Consider the following 17,206-nt stretch of genomic DNA (forward strand, 5'->3'; position numbering starts at 1 on the left):
CTGGAAGTATGGGCAATAAATAATTGCATTGATATTTAGTTTTCAAGTCATTTCTTTCTCCATCCACTTGTCACACACACTAAACTATTGTATGTTATGCCAAATACCCTTAGTTTAACATTAACATCTAAAAGGACGTAACATTATTGAACATGAATCACTTTACCTTCCTATGTTGTCCTTTATACTCCAATCAGCACCACTGTCCAACAGCAGCTTAAGACATTCGACATTCCTGTCAGTCGACAAACAAACAAAGGATGTACAACTATTTAATTCTATTATATTAAACAAAATACACTCACAGGCTTAACTTACCCTCCTGAAGCAGCGATATGTAAACACGTCCTGCTCAGGCCATCCAGTGTGTTTATATCAAACCCTGCTGACACGAACAGTCTCTTAGACAAAGATACACAGACGTGCAGTACTGTGCAAATGTCTACAGGCATACCTGCCAACATATGACCCCACTCCCCCGGTCTACTACTACTGCGCATGTTGCCAGATTGAGGTTAAAATTGCTTCGAGATTTTGTTACAGTTTAAGTCAGAATTATTCGCAATTATTTTCTGCAATTTCTGTTTAATGGAGAGAAGATTTCTTCAACACATTTCTAAACATGATAGTTTTAATAACTCATTTCTAATAACTGATTTATTTTATCTTTGCCATGATGACAGTAGATAATATTAGACTAGATATTTTTTAAGACAGCTTAAAGTGACATTTAAAGGCTTAACTAGGTTATTTAGGTTAACTAGGCAGGTTAGGGTAATTAGGCAAGTTATTTTATAGCGATCGTTTGTTCTGTAGACTATCGAAAAACAATATTGCTTAAAGGGGCTAATTTTGTCCTTAAAATGGTGTTTGAAAAATTAATAACTGCTTTTATTCTGGCCGAAATAAAACAAATAAGACTTTCTCCAGAAGAAAAAATATTATCAGACATACTGTGAAAATTTTCTTTGCTCTGTTAAACATAATTTGGGAAATATTTTAAACGAAAAAAAGGGGCTAATAATTCTGACTTCAACTGTATATTTGATCAATTGTGTGAGGTGATGAGCTTCATAGAGGATCTGGCAACTTTACAAACACGAGAAACGTTTTTTCCATAACTAGATTGGCTCATACAAAATACGGGAGTTTCCCGGGAGAAATAACAAAACTGGAGGGTGGCGGGAGATGGGTGTGATATACAGGAGACTCCTTAGGAAATGTGTTGGCAGGTATGGTCTTAGGCCAGGGGTCACCAATCTCGGTCCTGGAGGGCCGGTGTCCCTGCAGGGTTTAGCTCCAACTTGCTTCAACACACCTGCCTGAATTAGGGATGGGAAGATTAACCGATATGTATCGATACGCGGTCATGCGCGTGCACGATGCGAGTGCATCGGTTGAGCAGCAGAGGATGAATGAAATTTTGGAAGCAAATCGAGATGCATCGGTTTTTGCGAGATGCATCGATTATTCCGAGATACAGCTTATATTTTTAATATAGAATGTATTTTTTATTTATTAACAAGTGTTGTCAACCTGTTTTTGGCGCATAATTTAATCGACCTACATAAAGTAAGCCTTAGCAACGGATTTGCGGATGTGCACACACTACAACTCAGTGTATCAGGTGTGCGGATGAAGCTAGTGGTGCGCCCTCAGAAAGCGCGAGAAGCAAAACAAACATTTTATTCCCCACTGAGTTTTAAATCTAAAGTATGGCAAGCAACATTATGGATTTAAGGATGGACGACATGACAGGACAGATGCAATTTGCAAAATGTGCCGCGCATCTGTAAAATACGCGGGCAGTACGACTAATCTGAAATCTCACTTGAAGCGGCGCCACGGTGTTGTTGTGAAAGCATCTTCCAGTGTTTCTGCATCCCCGGCTTTCGCACTGCTTCAACTACCAGCTCCAAAAGTGGTGAGAAAAGCATTGCAAGTTTTTTTCTCCATGTGCAACAGTTCTGCTCGCTCTACGCCAATAACGGATGCTATTGCATTGTTCATCTGCAAAGATATTCAGCCTAGTGTCACGGAGAACGAAGGTTTTAAACACCTCCTCCTGTTAATTTTTATTTAATTATAATAATATTAATAATAATAATGATAAAAATAATTGGGTGTCACGGTGGCACAGTGGGTAGTTTGACCACCTCACAGCAAGAAGATTGCTGGTTTGTTATATTTTTATTAGCCTGTTGTTTACAGTGACAGTGATGTTTCAAAGCAGCATAACACTGCTAGTTCACCGACTTAAGTTTTGAATAATCAGTGGCACAATATATCTTTGTAAAACTTGTTTTCATAGTTGAAAAGTTAAATCACAATTCTTGTTGTGCAATGCTAAATTTATTTATGTTGAAAGAGTGCAAATATTTACATATATATTTTAATATATATTGCACTTATACATTCTGTTTATCTTGAAAATACTTAAATAATATGTGCTATATGTTCTAAAATGGCCCTCTACTGTAAACTGACACTCTGGCTCTGAGAGAAGAGCCAGTTTGTAAAAAAAAGTCTTGGTTTTGCTTGGTTTATAAATAATCAAACTCATTCAATGGCACAGCATCCTCTTTCACATCATCTCATAAACTTGATCTAATTAGTTAGTGCTGAAATATCGCATCGTATCGTGATATGGGTGTGAATCGTATCGTGTTGCATTGCAATATGTCACAAATGTATCGCTAATATATCGGATCGTATTCTTTGTATCGAGATGCGTATCGGATCGGCATTATAGCTTAGATGCCCAACCCTAGCCTGAATGCTTTAAGTATACCTAGTAAGACCTTGATTAGCTTGTTCAGGTGTGTTTGATTAGGGTTGGAGTTAAAATCTGCAGGACACCGGCCCTCCAGGAACAAGTTTAGTGACCACTGTCTTAGGCCAATAGTATTTTCACCAACATAAAAATGGTTTTAATCATTTGTCGAGTCACTTAATCAGTCATTTATTTGTATTGTGAGTAATGTAATGTAATGTGTATTTATAAAGCGCATTTATCACGTATGGCCATACACCCAAAGCGCTTCACAATCATGAGGGGGGTCTCTTCACACCACTACCAGTGTGCAGCTCCACTTGGATGATGTGACAACGACACCGGTGCGCTGACCACTCACCAGCTATTGGGGTAGTGGAGAGACAGTGATAGAGCCAATTCAGTGGATGGGGATGATGTTGGGGATGGTCGAGTTTTAGCCAGGACACCGGGGTTACACCCCTACTCTTTACCAGAAGTGTCATGTGATTATTAATGGCCACAGAGAGTCAGGGCCTGGGTTTAATGTCTCATAGGAAAGACAGTGCTCACTGACAGTGTAGTGTCCCCTTCATTATACTGGGGCATTAAGACTAACAGGTTGGGCGCCCCCTGCTGGCCTCACTAACATCACTTTCAACAGCAAACTAGTTTTCCCATGAGGTCTCCCATCCAGGTACTGACCAGGCTCAGCTCTGTTTACCTTCAGTGAGTAACCGGTCTTGGGCTGCAGGGTGTAATGGCTGTGTATTTCTTTAATCTCCAGCTGTAGCGTGTCAGTAGGAAATATCAGGGGGGGGTTTTTTCTATTAACCAGACCAGATCTCTGACTCTTTTAGACAACTCGAGCAAACAAAAATCTGCATTATTTCAAATAATAGCAAAAATAAAACGGCCTTAGACTTCTGCACAGTAATGCACACAAAAGGAGATGGGGATTTGCAGACAGTGTGTAAGTGTGATTTTACCTGAGGTAAGTAGCTTAAGACAACAGTCTGAATAGCCGTACAACACCGCCAAGTGCAATGGAGTCATGCCATCAATGCCTCGCCTGGACAGTTTTTGTAAAAGCAAATTACAATCAGAGTGTGGTGTAATGAGTTACAAAGCAACTCGTTGCTGTAATTAAATTATCCACAGAGGGATTACTTTTAAAGTATAATATAGAATACTTGTAATACACTTGTTTTAAATACTGTAAATAAATATATAATAAATAGTTCTGCATAAATCAATTCAGAAAAAAAGTCTTGTTTTGCAGAACAGCTCTACTTTTCAAAGAAAGTTACGTTAATCAATTACATTTTTGCTTTTTTGCTATTCAGATATTTACTGATGTGAAATGAATTTTCATTCACAATTAATGTTTTTAAATAGATTTTTAGCTAAAACCACTGGTAAAAGATCAGTCTGTGATCTTTAAATCCACTTGTGCCGTGCTTGGCGTTGGTCCTTCTTAGCATTTTTCTCAGTTTGGTTCCATCATTGAGTGAAAATACAAACAAAAATAATACCAACTGTCAGTCAAAGTATCTGCTCTATTAAAGAAATTTGTGTGTTTTTTAATAATCTAGTATAAACAGACCTGGCTATGTCGGCACCATTATTCAGCAGTTCACTGATGAGCAGCTCGTGTCCATGTTTAGCAGCAGTGTGAAGAGCAGTGTTTCCATAATTATCCACACACTCCACTTCTGCACCTACAAGACACAAGAGAAAAGAAGGGTATTTTTTCTATCCTTAAGATTAAATTGTTTATTGTGGAAAAAACAAACACTACATCAGTACAGATAGTTACATATCATTATCTTTTTTTTACAAAAGAGAATAAAATAATAATAATAATAATAATAATAATAATAATAATAATAATAATAATAAAATATATATATATATATATATATATATATATATAAGAGAAATATTAATAACAATAATAATGATAATAATAAAAGAGGGAAGAAAAATGGAAACAAGAGTATTAAGTGTACAGAGAATTACAACCAAATATCACAATCAAATGTTCAAATACATTGTCAATGTTGGAAGTAAATATTTATAATTAAACAGTATAAAATAGTATTAGATAAAACAAACTAATTAAATTACTATGAAATAAATTAAAAAGGGAAGGAGAGTGCATCTATTAAATGGAAGGCAATACCTTAATAGAGTTAAAGTAAGTTATAAAACACTGCCACTTTTTAAAGAAATTAGTTTTCCCAGAGCATCTAACCTTTTCCAACTTAATAAAATACATGGTATCTACAAGCCATTGGGATGTAGTTGGAGGCTTATTTGATTTCCAGTGAAGTAGTATACGACGCCTGGCTATAACTGAGGTAAAGGCCAAAACATCAAGATGTTTATAATTGAATTGGGACTAAATCTTTGGAACCCCAAAAATGGCAACATCAAGGGATGGGTTTATTTTTACCTGCAACATCTTGGACATAATTGTAAAATAATTAATCAAACAATTCTGTTACAGAGGGCACATAAAGAACATATGACTCAAATTACACCTTGGTGCATGACATCTGTCACATCTGTCATCGATATTGGCAAAAATTTCAGATAGCCTGGTTTTTGGGAAATGGACTTATGGAATTGTATCAGACTAAGCAGAGCACAAATTGTACTAGAACGTATTTTTTCTATCTTTGTATGAACATTTTTAAAAAGTGCATGCAATCAGCATATCACAGTGAGCATAAAAAGAAAATACATGTAATAAACAAAATAAAGGAAAACAGGGAGGTGTAAAATAATATTAATAATAACAATAATAATAATAATAGAAAAAGAAAAGAAAAGAAATTTAAACAAAAAAGAAAACAAAAAGGAAAACGAAAAAAGGGAAAAGAAAAAAGAAAACAAAGGGGGAAAAGAAAAACAAAAAGGAAATACAAAAGAAAAAACAAAAACAAAAGAAACCAAAAAAAGTAAAGAAAAAGTAAAAAAGAAAAAAAAAGGAAAAGAAAAGAAAACAAAAAGGAAAACAAAAATAAAAAATAAAACTTAAAAAGACAAAGGACTGATATTTTGACTGGTATTATTAAAAATTCTCTCTGAATCATAGTCAGACGTGTTTTATTTTTTTTAGAGAACTGCATTGTTCGATATTCATTCTTTTTTAAATCTCACGTGTCCTGATAATATTGATTTAAAAATAATCTTCCCTCCTTCTTCATCATCATCTCTTCTCTGATTGGTGTTTACCAGCATAAGGGCGGGATTAACATTAAAACCACCAATAACAAACAAGAAACAACTACCATCCAAACAATGATGGATAAAATTAAGCCCCCCCTCTCATTTGTTGTCATGGTTTGTTCTGTAACCAACCAAAACAATAATAATTTCTAAAAGGGGCCAATAATATTAACCTTATCAGTTTAACATACACATATATAAGGAAATTCTGTGAAAAATTTCCACATAACTTGAAAAATGTTTTTAAAAGTTAAAATTTCATAATTTTGTCTTGAACTATAAATAAAAAGAGGCAAACGCAGAAACCAAGAGTTCAAGACCCCTTTACCGGCATCTTACTACTATTAATTTCATTAGGTTTGTACTTTACCGTTCTGAATGAGTATTTGGGAACGGGTGAAGTGTCCATGAATGGCGGCCATGTGCAAAGGACTCTTCCCTTCATTATTCTGAAATCAAAATAACAGAAAGGTCAAAGAAAATAAAGACAATACACTTTTTGGTAACACTTTAATTTAAATGGGACCTATTATGCATTTTTTAAGGGGTTTAAAGACAGCTGTGTGGCAACAGTGTGTGTATACAGTATAACCAGCCTCCATTGGTAAAAATCTATTTATTCATTAATCACACTTGATAGAACACTTTGATTGACATTCTCTCTTTGTACGTGTCATCAGAGGGAGAAAGCCCCGCCTACTAGTGACCATCTCTCCCTCATTAGCATAAACAGCCCTGAGTGAGAAGCAGCTGTTAAGAGTTTTGAATCTGCCACTATGCTGACACACAGGCATTTGTAGCTCCGCCCTCTTTTGAAAAGAGCACAATCTCATTTGAATTTAAAGCGACAGTCACCAAAACTCCACAGTTAGGATCAAAGCCTGAAAGGGTCAGTTTCAGAGAATTATAAAACATTATTAGTGTGGTATTTGAGCTGAAACACACACAAACACAAACACACACACACTCAAGGGACATCAGTGACTTGTTTGACATCTTATTAAAAAAGGGGCATAATAAGACCCTTTTAAGCACCAATTCTCTAGCTTATTACCTGCCTATTATTAATATACTGGCTGTTTATTTTTTACTAATTAAGAACATATTCAGCATGACTTGGTTGTAGTTTCCAAATCCTACCCAATATCTAAACCCAAATGCTACCTTAATATTTATTAATGAGCAGAACATTGGGAATTATTGAAGCAAAATTCATTAGCTATGTTCCCACACACCTATTTTTATGTGCATTAATTCATTCATTCATCCAATTTTTAGCTTAGTCCCTTTATTAATCAGGGGTCACCACAGTGGAATAAACCACCAACTTATCCAGCATATGTTTTACGCAGCGGATGCCCTTTCAGCTGCAACCCATCACTGGGAAACATCCATACACACTCATTCACACTCATACACTACGGACAATTTTAGCTTATTCAATTCCCCTATAGCGCATGTGTTTGGACTGAAACCGGAGCACCTGGAGGAAACCCACGCGAATGCAGGGAGAACATGCAAACACACAGAAACGCCAACTGACCCAAGCTTGAACCAGTGACCTTCTTGCTGTGAGGCAACAGCACTACCTAATACGCCACAGCATCACCCATTTTTCTGCGCATTTTGAACAAAAATCACATTAAAAAATTCCAGGATGCACATTAATTTTAAATATGCACATTAAAAATGTATGTGCAAAACTGAGAAACTTTTGTTTTCATAGATCATGCGTTTAAAATGGGATAACATTAATGGACAAACCAGCATTTCCAGCCCATTGTAAGACATGTGAAATGTAGTTTTGGTCATTTAACAATCCCTCAGCCAAACTCACAGTGGTTCAGTATTATTAATATTATTATATAATTATTATTCTCTCCAGAACTGTCTTGAGCGTCTCATGCCTTCAAAAGCCATTGCATTGCGTTCACATGTATTTATGTTTTACAATTATTTTTAAGGGGTCTACATCTTTAATGGATAGGATAGTAGAGAGTGTTGACAGGGAGGCAGAGAGAGGGGAAGGATCGGCATAAGACCACGAGGCGGGAATCGAACTCGGGTTGCCAAGAGCACTTGAGTGCATGTGTCGACACACTAATCACTACGCCAATGCGTTCATTGTGTTTTGACTTCATTTTCTGAGGTGTAATTTATTAGAGAAGAAAAAAAGACTACAGTGACTTCTCCTAGCGCACTACACTACATTTTTGTGTCTAATGTTTTTCAGGAAGTGACGATTTTGTTCTCTTTGAATCATTGGATGGAAATGGTGCGCAAATATTGTATGCAATATTCCAGTCTTGCGCATCTTTGCATGGAAGCATAGCTATAGTTCATGGTTTGTTAATAGCAGGAATTATAATTCAATAAAGCGAAACTAATTTTTTTTGTTAAAGCTGATTTTGCATTCATGAGTTCCTGACCGGAATGTTAACGTGTGCTCCGTTATTGACCAGCAGCTCCAGGCACAGGGCTCCGTCGGGGGACTCAGCACACAGATGCAGAGGTGTGGAGCCGCGCAGGTTTGGACGGTTCACATCGGCACCGCAGTTCACCAGGTCACACACCACTGACTCCAGACCAGCACTGCACACCATGTGGAGAGCAGTGTTTCCAGAACCATCCGCTTCATCAATCTGTTAAATAGATTAAAATAAATCTCGGCAACAGCTGGAGGTTTTGTAGTCCACAGCATGTTACTGCAATGTTTAATGATATAAGCATATACAATGACTTGCCTAATTACCCTACTTTACCCTAATTAACCTAGTTAAGCCTTTAAATATCACTGTAAGCTGAATACTAGTGTCTTGAAGAATTTCTAGTCAAATATTATGTGCTGTCATCATGGCAAAGATTAAAATAAAATTAGAAATGAGTTATAAAATCTATTATGATCAGAAACGTGTTGAAGAAATGGTGTTTTCAGATTGCTGACCTGTGCTCCGTGTTTCAGCAGGTATTTGAGCACTTCAGTGTGTTCGCCAAGAGCTGCCGCATGTAAAGGAGTGAAGGCCAGTTTATCCCTGCAGGACACATCAGCTCTGAACGCCAACAACAGCTTCACGACCTCCATGTTCCCTGATCACACACAATCAGATATTGAAATCCCATGTATGCTGAAGAATTCAGAGACAGAAGATTGCCTACCTAGAAAGGCGGCCAGATGGAGCGGCTGCCGGTCCTTTATGTCTCTGGCACTCACATTGGCCCCTTTGTTCAGCAGCAGAGCCACTGTCTGAGGACAATACTGATTAGTCATGAAGAGAAGTGATATGTGATTTCACATTTTTTATTCCAACATCAACAGTGGTCTTGATTGAGGCTAGTTTTTAACAGCAGATGGCGCTCTAGGCTAGTTTTTAACAGCAGATGGTGCTCTAGGCTAGTTTTTAACAGCAGATAGTGCTCTAGGCTAGTTTTTAACAGCAGATGGTGCTCTAGGCTAGTTTTTAACAGCAGATGGTGCTCTAGGCTAGTTTTTAACAGCAGATGGTGCTCTAGGCTAGTTTTTAACAGCAGATGGCGCTCTAGGCTAGTTTTTAACAGCAGATGGTGCTCTAGGCTAGTTTTTAACAGCAGATGGTGCTCTAGGCTAGTTTTTAACAGCAGATGGTGCTCTAGGCTAGTTTTTAACAGCAGATGGCGCTCTAGGCTAGTTTTTAACAGCAGATGGTGCTCTAGGCTAGTTTTTAACAGCAGATGGTGCTCTAGGCTAGTTTTTAACAGCAGACAGCGTTCTAGGCTACTTTTTAACAGCAGACGGTGCTCTAGGCTAGTTTTTAACAGCAGATGGTGCTCTAGGCTAGTTTTTAACAGCAGACAGCGTTCTAGGCTACTTTTTAACAGCAGACGGTGCTCTAGGCTAGTTTTTAACAGCAGATGGTGCTCTAGGCTAGTTTTTAACAGCAGACAGCGTTCTAGGCTACTTTTTAACAGCAGACGGTGCTCTAGGCTAGTTTTTAAATAGCAAACGGGGATCTATGCTAGTTTTTAACAGCAGACGTCACTCTAGACTAGTGTTTAACAGCAGATGGTTCTCTAGACTAATGTTTAACAGCAGACGCTGCTCTAGACTAGTGTTTAACAGCAGATGGTGCTCTAGGCTAGTTTTAAACAGCAGATGGTGCTCTAGACTAGTGTTTAACAGCAGACGGCGCTCTAGACTAGTGTTTAACAGCAGATGGTGCTCTAGACTAGTGTTTAACAGCAGATGGTGCTCTAGACTAGTGTTTAACAGCAGACGGCGCTCTAGACTAGTGTTTAACAGCAGATGGCGCTCTAGGCTAGTTTTAAACAGCAGATGGTGCTCTAGACTAGTGTTTAACAGCAGATGGCGCTCTAGACTAGTGTTTAACAGCAGATGGTGCTCTAGGCTAATGTTTAACAGCAGACGACGCTCTAGGCTAGTGTTTAACAGCAGATGGTGCTCTGGGCTAATGTTTAACAGCAGACGGCGCTCTAGGCTAGTGTTTAACAGCAGACGGCGCTCTAGGCTAATGTTTAACAGCAGACGGCGCTCTAGGCTAGTGTTTAACAGCAGATGGTGCTCTGGGCTAATGTTTAACAGCAGACGGCGCTCTAGGCTAGTGTTTAACAGCAGATGGTGCTCTAGGCTAATGTTTAACAGCAGACGGTGCTCTAGACTAGTTTTAAACAGCAGATGGCGCTCTAGACTAGTGTTTAACAGCAGATGGTGCTCTAGGCTAATGTTTAACAGCAGACGACGCTCTAGGCTAGTGTTTAACAGCAGATGGTGCTCTGGGCTAATGTTTAACAGCAGACGGCGCTCTAGGCTAGTGTTTAACAGCAGATGGTGCTCTAGGCTAATGTTTAACAGCAGACGGCGCTCTAGGCTAGTGTTTAACAGCAGACGGCGCTCTAGGCTAATGTTTAACAGCAGACAGCGCTCTAGGCTAGTGTTTAACAGCAGACGGCGCTCTAGACTAGTGTTTAACAGCAGACGGTGCTCTAGACTAGTTTTTAACAGCAGATGGTGCTCTAGGCTAGTGTTTAACACCAGATGGCACTCTAGGCTAGTGTTTAACAGCAGATGGCGCTCTAGGCATGTTTTTAACAGCAGAAGGCGCTCTAGACTAGTGTTTAACAGCAGATGGCGCTCTAGGCTAGTGTTTAACAGCAGATGGCGCTCTAGGCTAGTGTTTAACACCAGATGGCGCTCTAGGCTAGTGTTTAACACCAGATGGCGCTCTAGGCTAGTGTTTACAGCAGATGGCGCTCTAGGCTAGTGTTTAACAGCAGATGGCTCTCTAGGCTAGTTTTTATCAGCAGATGGCGCTCTAGGCTAGTGTTTAACAGCAGATGGCGCTCTAGGCTAGTGTTTAACAGCAGATGGCGCTCTAGGCTAGTGTTTAACAGCAGACGGCGCTCTAGGCTAATGTTTAACAGCAGACGGCGCTCTAGACTAGTGTTTAACAGCAGATGGTGCTCTAGGCTAGTTTTTAACAGTAGATGCTGTGGCGCCCTAAGGATTATAATTCCTTAATGAAATGTTCATTATATTGTGATTTAGATCCTGCTGTACCTCTGCATGCCCGCTGTGCACTGCGTGATGTAAAGCTGTTCTCCCAAAACAATCCGTTGCATTTAAACTGCTCTCGTGAAAAAGCAAAACATCCACACATTTAGTGGCTCTGTTGGCTGCAGCTACATGTAATGGCGTCTGGCAGAATCTGTCCTGTGTGTTCACATCTGCTCCCTTTTCCATCAGCAGGCCCACAGACACCTGAAATTAAAATAATGCAGTCAGAGTAAAAAAAAAACACATAAAATACAACATGAAATCAACCTGAACTTACATCATTCTGTGAAGCAGCTGCTCGATGCAGAGGAGTCAACCACTCCTGATCTTTAGCATTAACATTAGCACCTACAACCACAGATGAGCACAGACAACAACAGAAAAACATGAGATTCTGCAGAAAACTGTTTATAACAGCAGAAGGCGCTCTAGGCTAGTTTTTAACAGCAGACGGCGCTCTAGGCTAGTTTTTAACAGCAGACGGCGCTCTAGGCTAGTTTTTAACAGCAGAATGTGCTCTAGGCTAGTTTTTAACAGCAGAAGGTGCTCTAGGCTAGTTTTTAACAACAGACGGCGCTCTAGGCTAGTTTTTAACAGCAGACGGCGCTCTAGGCTAGTTTTTAACAGCAGACGGCGCTCTAGGCTAGTTTTTAACAGCAGAAGGTGCTCTAGGCTAGTTTTTAACAACAGACGGCGCTCTAGGCTAGTTTTTAACAGCAGACGGCGCTCTAGGCTAGTTTTTAAAAAAAGACGGCGCTCTAGGCTAGTTTTTAATAACAGATGGCGCTCTAGGCTAATTTTTAACAGCAGAGGGTGCTTTAGGCTAGTTTTGAACAGCAGACGGTGCTCTAGCCTAGTTTTGAACAGCAGACGGCGCTCTAGCCTAGTTTTAAACAGCAGACGGCGCTCTAGCCTAGTTTTGAACAGCAGACAGCGCTCTAGGCTAGTTTTAACAGCTGATGGCGCTCTAGGCTAATTTTTAACAGCAGAGGTTGCTCTAGGCTAGTTTTGAACAGCAGACCGTGCTCTAGCCTAGTTTTGAACAGCAGACAGCGCTCTAGGCTAGTTTTAACAGCTGATGGCGCTCTAGGCTAGTTTTGAACAGCAGACGGCACTCTAGGCTAGTTTTGAACAGCAGATGGCGCTCTATGCTAGTTTTTAACAGCAGACGGCGCTCTAGGCTAGTTTTGAACAGCAGACGGCGCTCTAGGCTAGTTTTGAACAGCAGACGGCGCTCTAGGCTAGTTTTTAACAGCAGACGGCGCTCTAGCCTAGTTTTTAACAGCAGACGGTGCTCTAGGCTAGTGTTTAACAGCAGACGGCGCTCTGGGCTTGGTTTTAACAGCAGACGGCGCTCTGGGCTTGGTTTTAACAGCAGGTGGCACTCTGGGCTTGGTTTTAACAGCAGACGGCGCTCTAGACTAGATATTAACAGCAGACATCGCTCTAGGCTAGTTTTTAACAGCAGACGGCGCTCTAGGCTAGTGTTTAACAGCAGACGGCGCTCTGGGCTTGGTTTTAATAGCAGACGGCGCTCTAGACTAGATATTAACAGCAGACAGCGCTCTAGGCTAGATTTGAACAGCAAATGGTGTTCAAGGCTAGGGATCAAGCATTAAACCCCCTGTAATTGACACTTTGGTTAAAAGGTCTTCGTGAAGCCATCAATTTCAAAAGAGAACCTTTAATTTTAAGAGTGTTCCAGGACATCCAGCAACTTTGGAGTTGTGACTAGATGATCAGCTGAACTTGAAAGAATACACTGCTGAAACCTCCCAGTACTGCAGATTTGCCTTGTACAACACATTGGGAGGATCAGTAATATACTACACAACTCCTTGTTCAAGCTCTTGTTCCGTCCAGGCTGGATTATTACAACGCTCTATTGGCAGGCCTTCCAGCCAGAACTATAAAGCCTCTGCATCTGATCCAGAATGTGGCATTTAGGGTGATCTCTAATGAGCAGAAGAGAGCGCACATGACACCTCTGTTTGCACTGACCGCCAGAAGCTACTCACTTCAAACTTAAGGCACTGATGTTTGCATACAAAACGACCAGTGTCTCTACTGCACGCCTTACCCTAAGTTCATGAATTTCCTGATCTCTCACCTGAACTGATGAGGAGGTCCATGATATGAGCACCACCCACAAACGCAGCGCAGTGCAGAGCGCTGCGACACTCTTGGTCCTGAAACAACACGACTGGACATTACATTACAATTATAATGTCTGTGCATATATGTTGTGCATCTTGTAGCATTTGATTAGCATTCATCAGCCATTTGGAATAATGCGTTTTTACGAATAAATACAGCATTAGAATTTAAATATATGTCACCCTTTACACTTAGACTTTATTAGTTAATGCATTTATTAACAAACTAATAATGAACAATACTGTGAACAATACACCATTTATTAATTATAGTTCAACGTTTACTAATGCATTATTAAAATACAAATTCGTGCTAGTTCATGCACCACAAGTTAACACGAACGAACAGTGAACAACTGTAACAAAGATGAATAAATACTATGATAAATGTGTTGGTCATTGTTTGTTAATGTTAGCAAATACATTAACTAATACAACCTTACTGTAAAGTGCTTCAAATATAATATATTGAAGTTGTTTCTTCAAGAAGCACAAGATAAAGCAGATACCAATTCGTTGACGTCTTCATTTTGTTCCAATAAAAACTCCAGCATTTCAGCATTCTGGCTGAACACTGCCTGAATCAGGAGAGACTGGGGGAGAGAAAACTTTTGATGAGAAGCTGAAGTGAAAAGTGATGTCATCATTAGTATGTTTGATACAAAATGGCGGACGTGAAAAAGTGTTAATGTTGTCACTGTTTTGAAATGTATATATATATATATATATATATATATATATATATATATATATATATATATATATATATATATATATATATATACAGTTAAAGTCAAAATTATTAGACCTCTAGTACATTTTCTTTTCTTTTACAAATATTTCCCAAATTCAGGAATTTTTCAAAGTATTTCCTACAATATTTTTTCTTCTGGAGAAAGTCTTATTTGTTTTATTTCGGCTAGAATAAAAGCAGTTCTTAATTTTTAAAAACCATTTTAAGGTCAATATTATTATTATTATTACTGTTATACAATGACTTGCCTAATTAACCTAGTGAAGCCTTTAAATGTCACTTTAAGCTGTATAGAAGCGTCTCAAAAAATATCTAGTCAAATATTATGTGCTGTCATCATGGCAAAGATAAAATAAATCAGTTATTAGAAATGAGTTATTAAAACTATTGTGTTTAGAAATGTGTTTAAGAAACAGTTAAATTCTGAAGCTCTGCGGATAATTGCAGTAGCGGATGTGGAAAATTTTATATTGTATAGTTTGAAACATCACCAAACTCAATGAATGCAGGAGAAACAGAGGAATCCCATTGAGAAAAGACAGACAGACTGAGCAGATCATACCCGAATCCTTCTAGAATAATCACACGGTTTACTGAGAGACAGTAAACAGTTATTAATCAGTCCATAGGGGATTTTTAATGGACATTTATTTATATATTTATATCCTAAAATGCCTATTTTGTGGCCGCTTTTCTCAAAACTTATGACGCCATTTGCTTCAATCTCAACCTTGGGGGACTGATTAATACATCAAACTTTTTCTGTGTTTCCAGAAGAAAACCTTTTATTTCAAAGTAAATAGCACCTTACGCCCCATTCACACAGGGCTTCAGCATCAACGCTTGACTGAAGGCGTGTCTGAAGTTGGGGCTGAAGCGATCGTCATAGAAGCGTCAGCCAATGAAATTCAGTCAGCAATAGTCCACTGTCTAGCTGGTGTATTTGCATACAGCGATCTGATTGGCTGACGCTTCCGTCGGCGCTTGAAAAGTTGAGCTGGTCCCAACTTCTGCAGCGAGCAACGCCTCTGAAGCGGCGCCGACAGATCCACAATGCATTTCGGCATCACCTGACGTCACCCATTCGAAGTGAATGAGAAGCATTGACGCTGACGCCCCGTGAGAGCCTTGTTTAGCATCTGATTCCAGTTATATTAAACCAAAGGCAAACAGTAAGTCTTATATTTCAATAATTTCATTCATTCATTTTCCTTCGGCTTAGTCACTTTATTCATCAGTGGTCAACACAGCGGAATGAACCGCCAACTTATCCAGCATTTGTCTTACACAGCGGATGCCCTTCCAGCTGCAACCCAGTAATGGGAAGCACCCATACACTCTCACATTCCCACACACACACACACACACTCATACGCTATGGCCAATTTAGCTCATCAATTCCTCTATAGCGCATGTGTTTGGACTGTGGGGGAAACCGGAGCACTCGGAGAACATGCAAACTCCACACAGAAATGCACAGACCCAGCAAACCAGTGACCTTTTTGCTGTGAGGTGATTCTGTCGCCCCATTTCAATAATTTGTCATTTATCTTGTGCTTTAAATGGATCAAAACAATCAAAGAAACAGGCATAACAAATAATACAATCAGTCGATTCTTCGTTTTTAGGATAGTTACAGTAATTACTTAGGACAGCTACGCAAATTAAGCTAGATTTACTAAACATTTTGCTTCAGTATAAATATAGAGCAAGTTTCAAGTAAATGCACTCAAACAATATGTGTAGTATATAAAAATAATGCTCTCCATCAATGAATGAACAAATAAATGAACCTTTATCACATTAAATAAAAAAATAAACAAGCACATCACAAATAAATAATACAAAACAAACGTACATTTTAACTTGACAACTAAATAAACAACCTAAAAACTAGTTTTACAGAGGCTGGCTGTGTATATTTACAGAACACGTGTATTAAAATGAAAATAAAACTAACACACACAGAACAACATCACGTTAAAGTTCACCCCAAATTTAAAAAGTCGTAATTTAATCACCCTTTACTTGATTTAAATCTTTATGAGTGTCTTTCTTAAGTTGAACACAAAAGAAGATATTTTGAAGTCTCAGTTTTTCTATGAAATTCAAAAGTTACCGGTTTACACTTCTTAAAAATATCTTCCTTTGTGTTTAAGAGAAGAAAGAAACTCATAAAGATTTGAAAACAAGTAAAGGGTGTGTAAATGACTTGTGATTTTTTTTTAATTTTGGTGTGAACTGCCCCTTTAAAGCTGCCCTCAGTAAACGACACGTTGAAATAAGCAGTAACGTTAAATACACGACGTTTACCTGCTCGCCTATGTTGAGTGTCCCCATCTCCTCCCACTAGTCAGGTCGTTGTTTCCTCATTGGGACAGAAGACGGACAATTCGGTAATAAATGACAAAAGAAAGTTTCCTTCGAGCGTTAATAATGACCGGTGATCAGTGAGAGGGGATCTGCTTGTGCAGCTGCGCTGTAATATGAACCTGCAGCCGGTTTACAGCGCCACCTGCTGCTCTATAGGGGAAGTTAGCGCTTGTATCTTCTATGGAAATGATATGTATTTGTTTTCATTTATTTTCATCTTATTTTCTTTTTTTAAGTATTTGTTATTCTTTCATGTATTGATATTTTTTAATCTTTTGTTAGGCCTACATTTGTGCCATGAATGAGTATTGATTTGTATTCAAGTCACCTAATATTAGTACAAATTACATGTCTTATGTATCTCCTGTGTTACTAATATTAATTGT

The 17,206-nt window shown here is 38.7% G+C and overlaps 1 protein-coding gene across 9 annotated transcripts in view; it reads right to left on the minus strand.

Annotated features, from left to right (window-relative positions):
* ankrd52b (ankyrin repeat domain 52b) overlaps nucleotides 1-16,911 on the minus strand; it is a 33,265-nt gene extending 16,354 nt beyond the window's left edge. For 3 of the 9 annotated variants that reach the window (XR_012386924.1, XM_073916229.1, XM_073916228.1), the window contains exons 1-13: nucleotides 16,761-16,911; nucleotides 14,203-14,286; nucleotides 13,648-13,726; nucleotides 11,815-11,885; nucleotides 11,541-11,741; nucleotides 9,146-9,233; nucleotides 8,934-9,076; nucleotides 8,419-8,631; nucleotides 6,360-6,438; nucleotides 4,359-4,473; nucleotides 3,742-3,824; nucleotides 319-382; nucleotides 167-235 (exon numbers count right to left, since the gene is read on the minus strand). Coding sequence is in view for 7 of the 9 variants with exons in the window: in XM_073916229.1 (XP_073772330.1) it covers nucleotides 167-235; nucleotides 319-382; nucleotides 3,742-3,824; nucleotides 4,359-4,473; nucleotides 6,360-6,438; nucleotides 8,419-8,631; nucleotides 8,934-9,076; nucleotides 9,146-9,233; nucleotides 11,541-11,741; nucleotides 11,815-11,885; nucleotides 13,648-13,726; nucleotides 14,203-14,286; nucleotides 16,761-16,787 (1,316 nt within the window). In the remaining 2 variants the exon portion in view is untranslated. Of the gene's footprint in view, nucleotides 1-166; nucleotides 236-318; nucleotides 1,323-2,772; nucleotides 3,825-4,358; nucleotides 4,474-6,359; nucleotides 6,439-8,418; nucleotides 8,632-8,933; nucleotides 9,077-9,145; nucleotides 9,234-11,540; nucleotides 11,742-11,814; nucleotides 11,886-13,647; nucleotides 13,727-14,202; nucleotides 14,287-16,760 lie in introns of all 9 variants that reach the window. The other 6 variants (XR_012386925.1, XM_073916231.1, XM_073916232.1 and 3 more) reach the window with 5 other exon arrangements.
* Nucleotides 16,912-17,206: the final 295 nt, after the last annotated feature.

Source organism: Danio rerio, chromosome 11 (genome assembly GCF_049306965.1).
Source record: "Danio rerio strain Tuebingen ecotype United States chromosome 11, GRCz12tu, whole genome shotgun sequence".
Taxonomy (NCBI): Eukaryota; Metazoa; Chordata; class Actinopteri; order Cypriniformes; family Danionidae; genus Danio; species Danio rerio.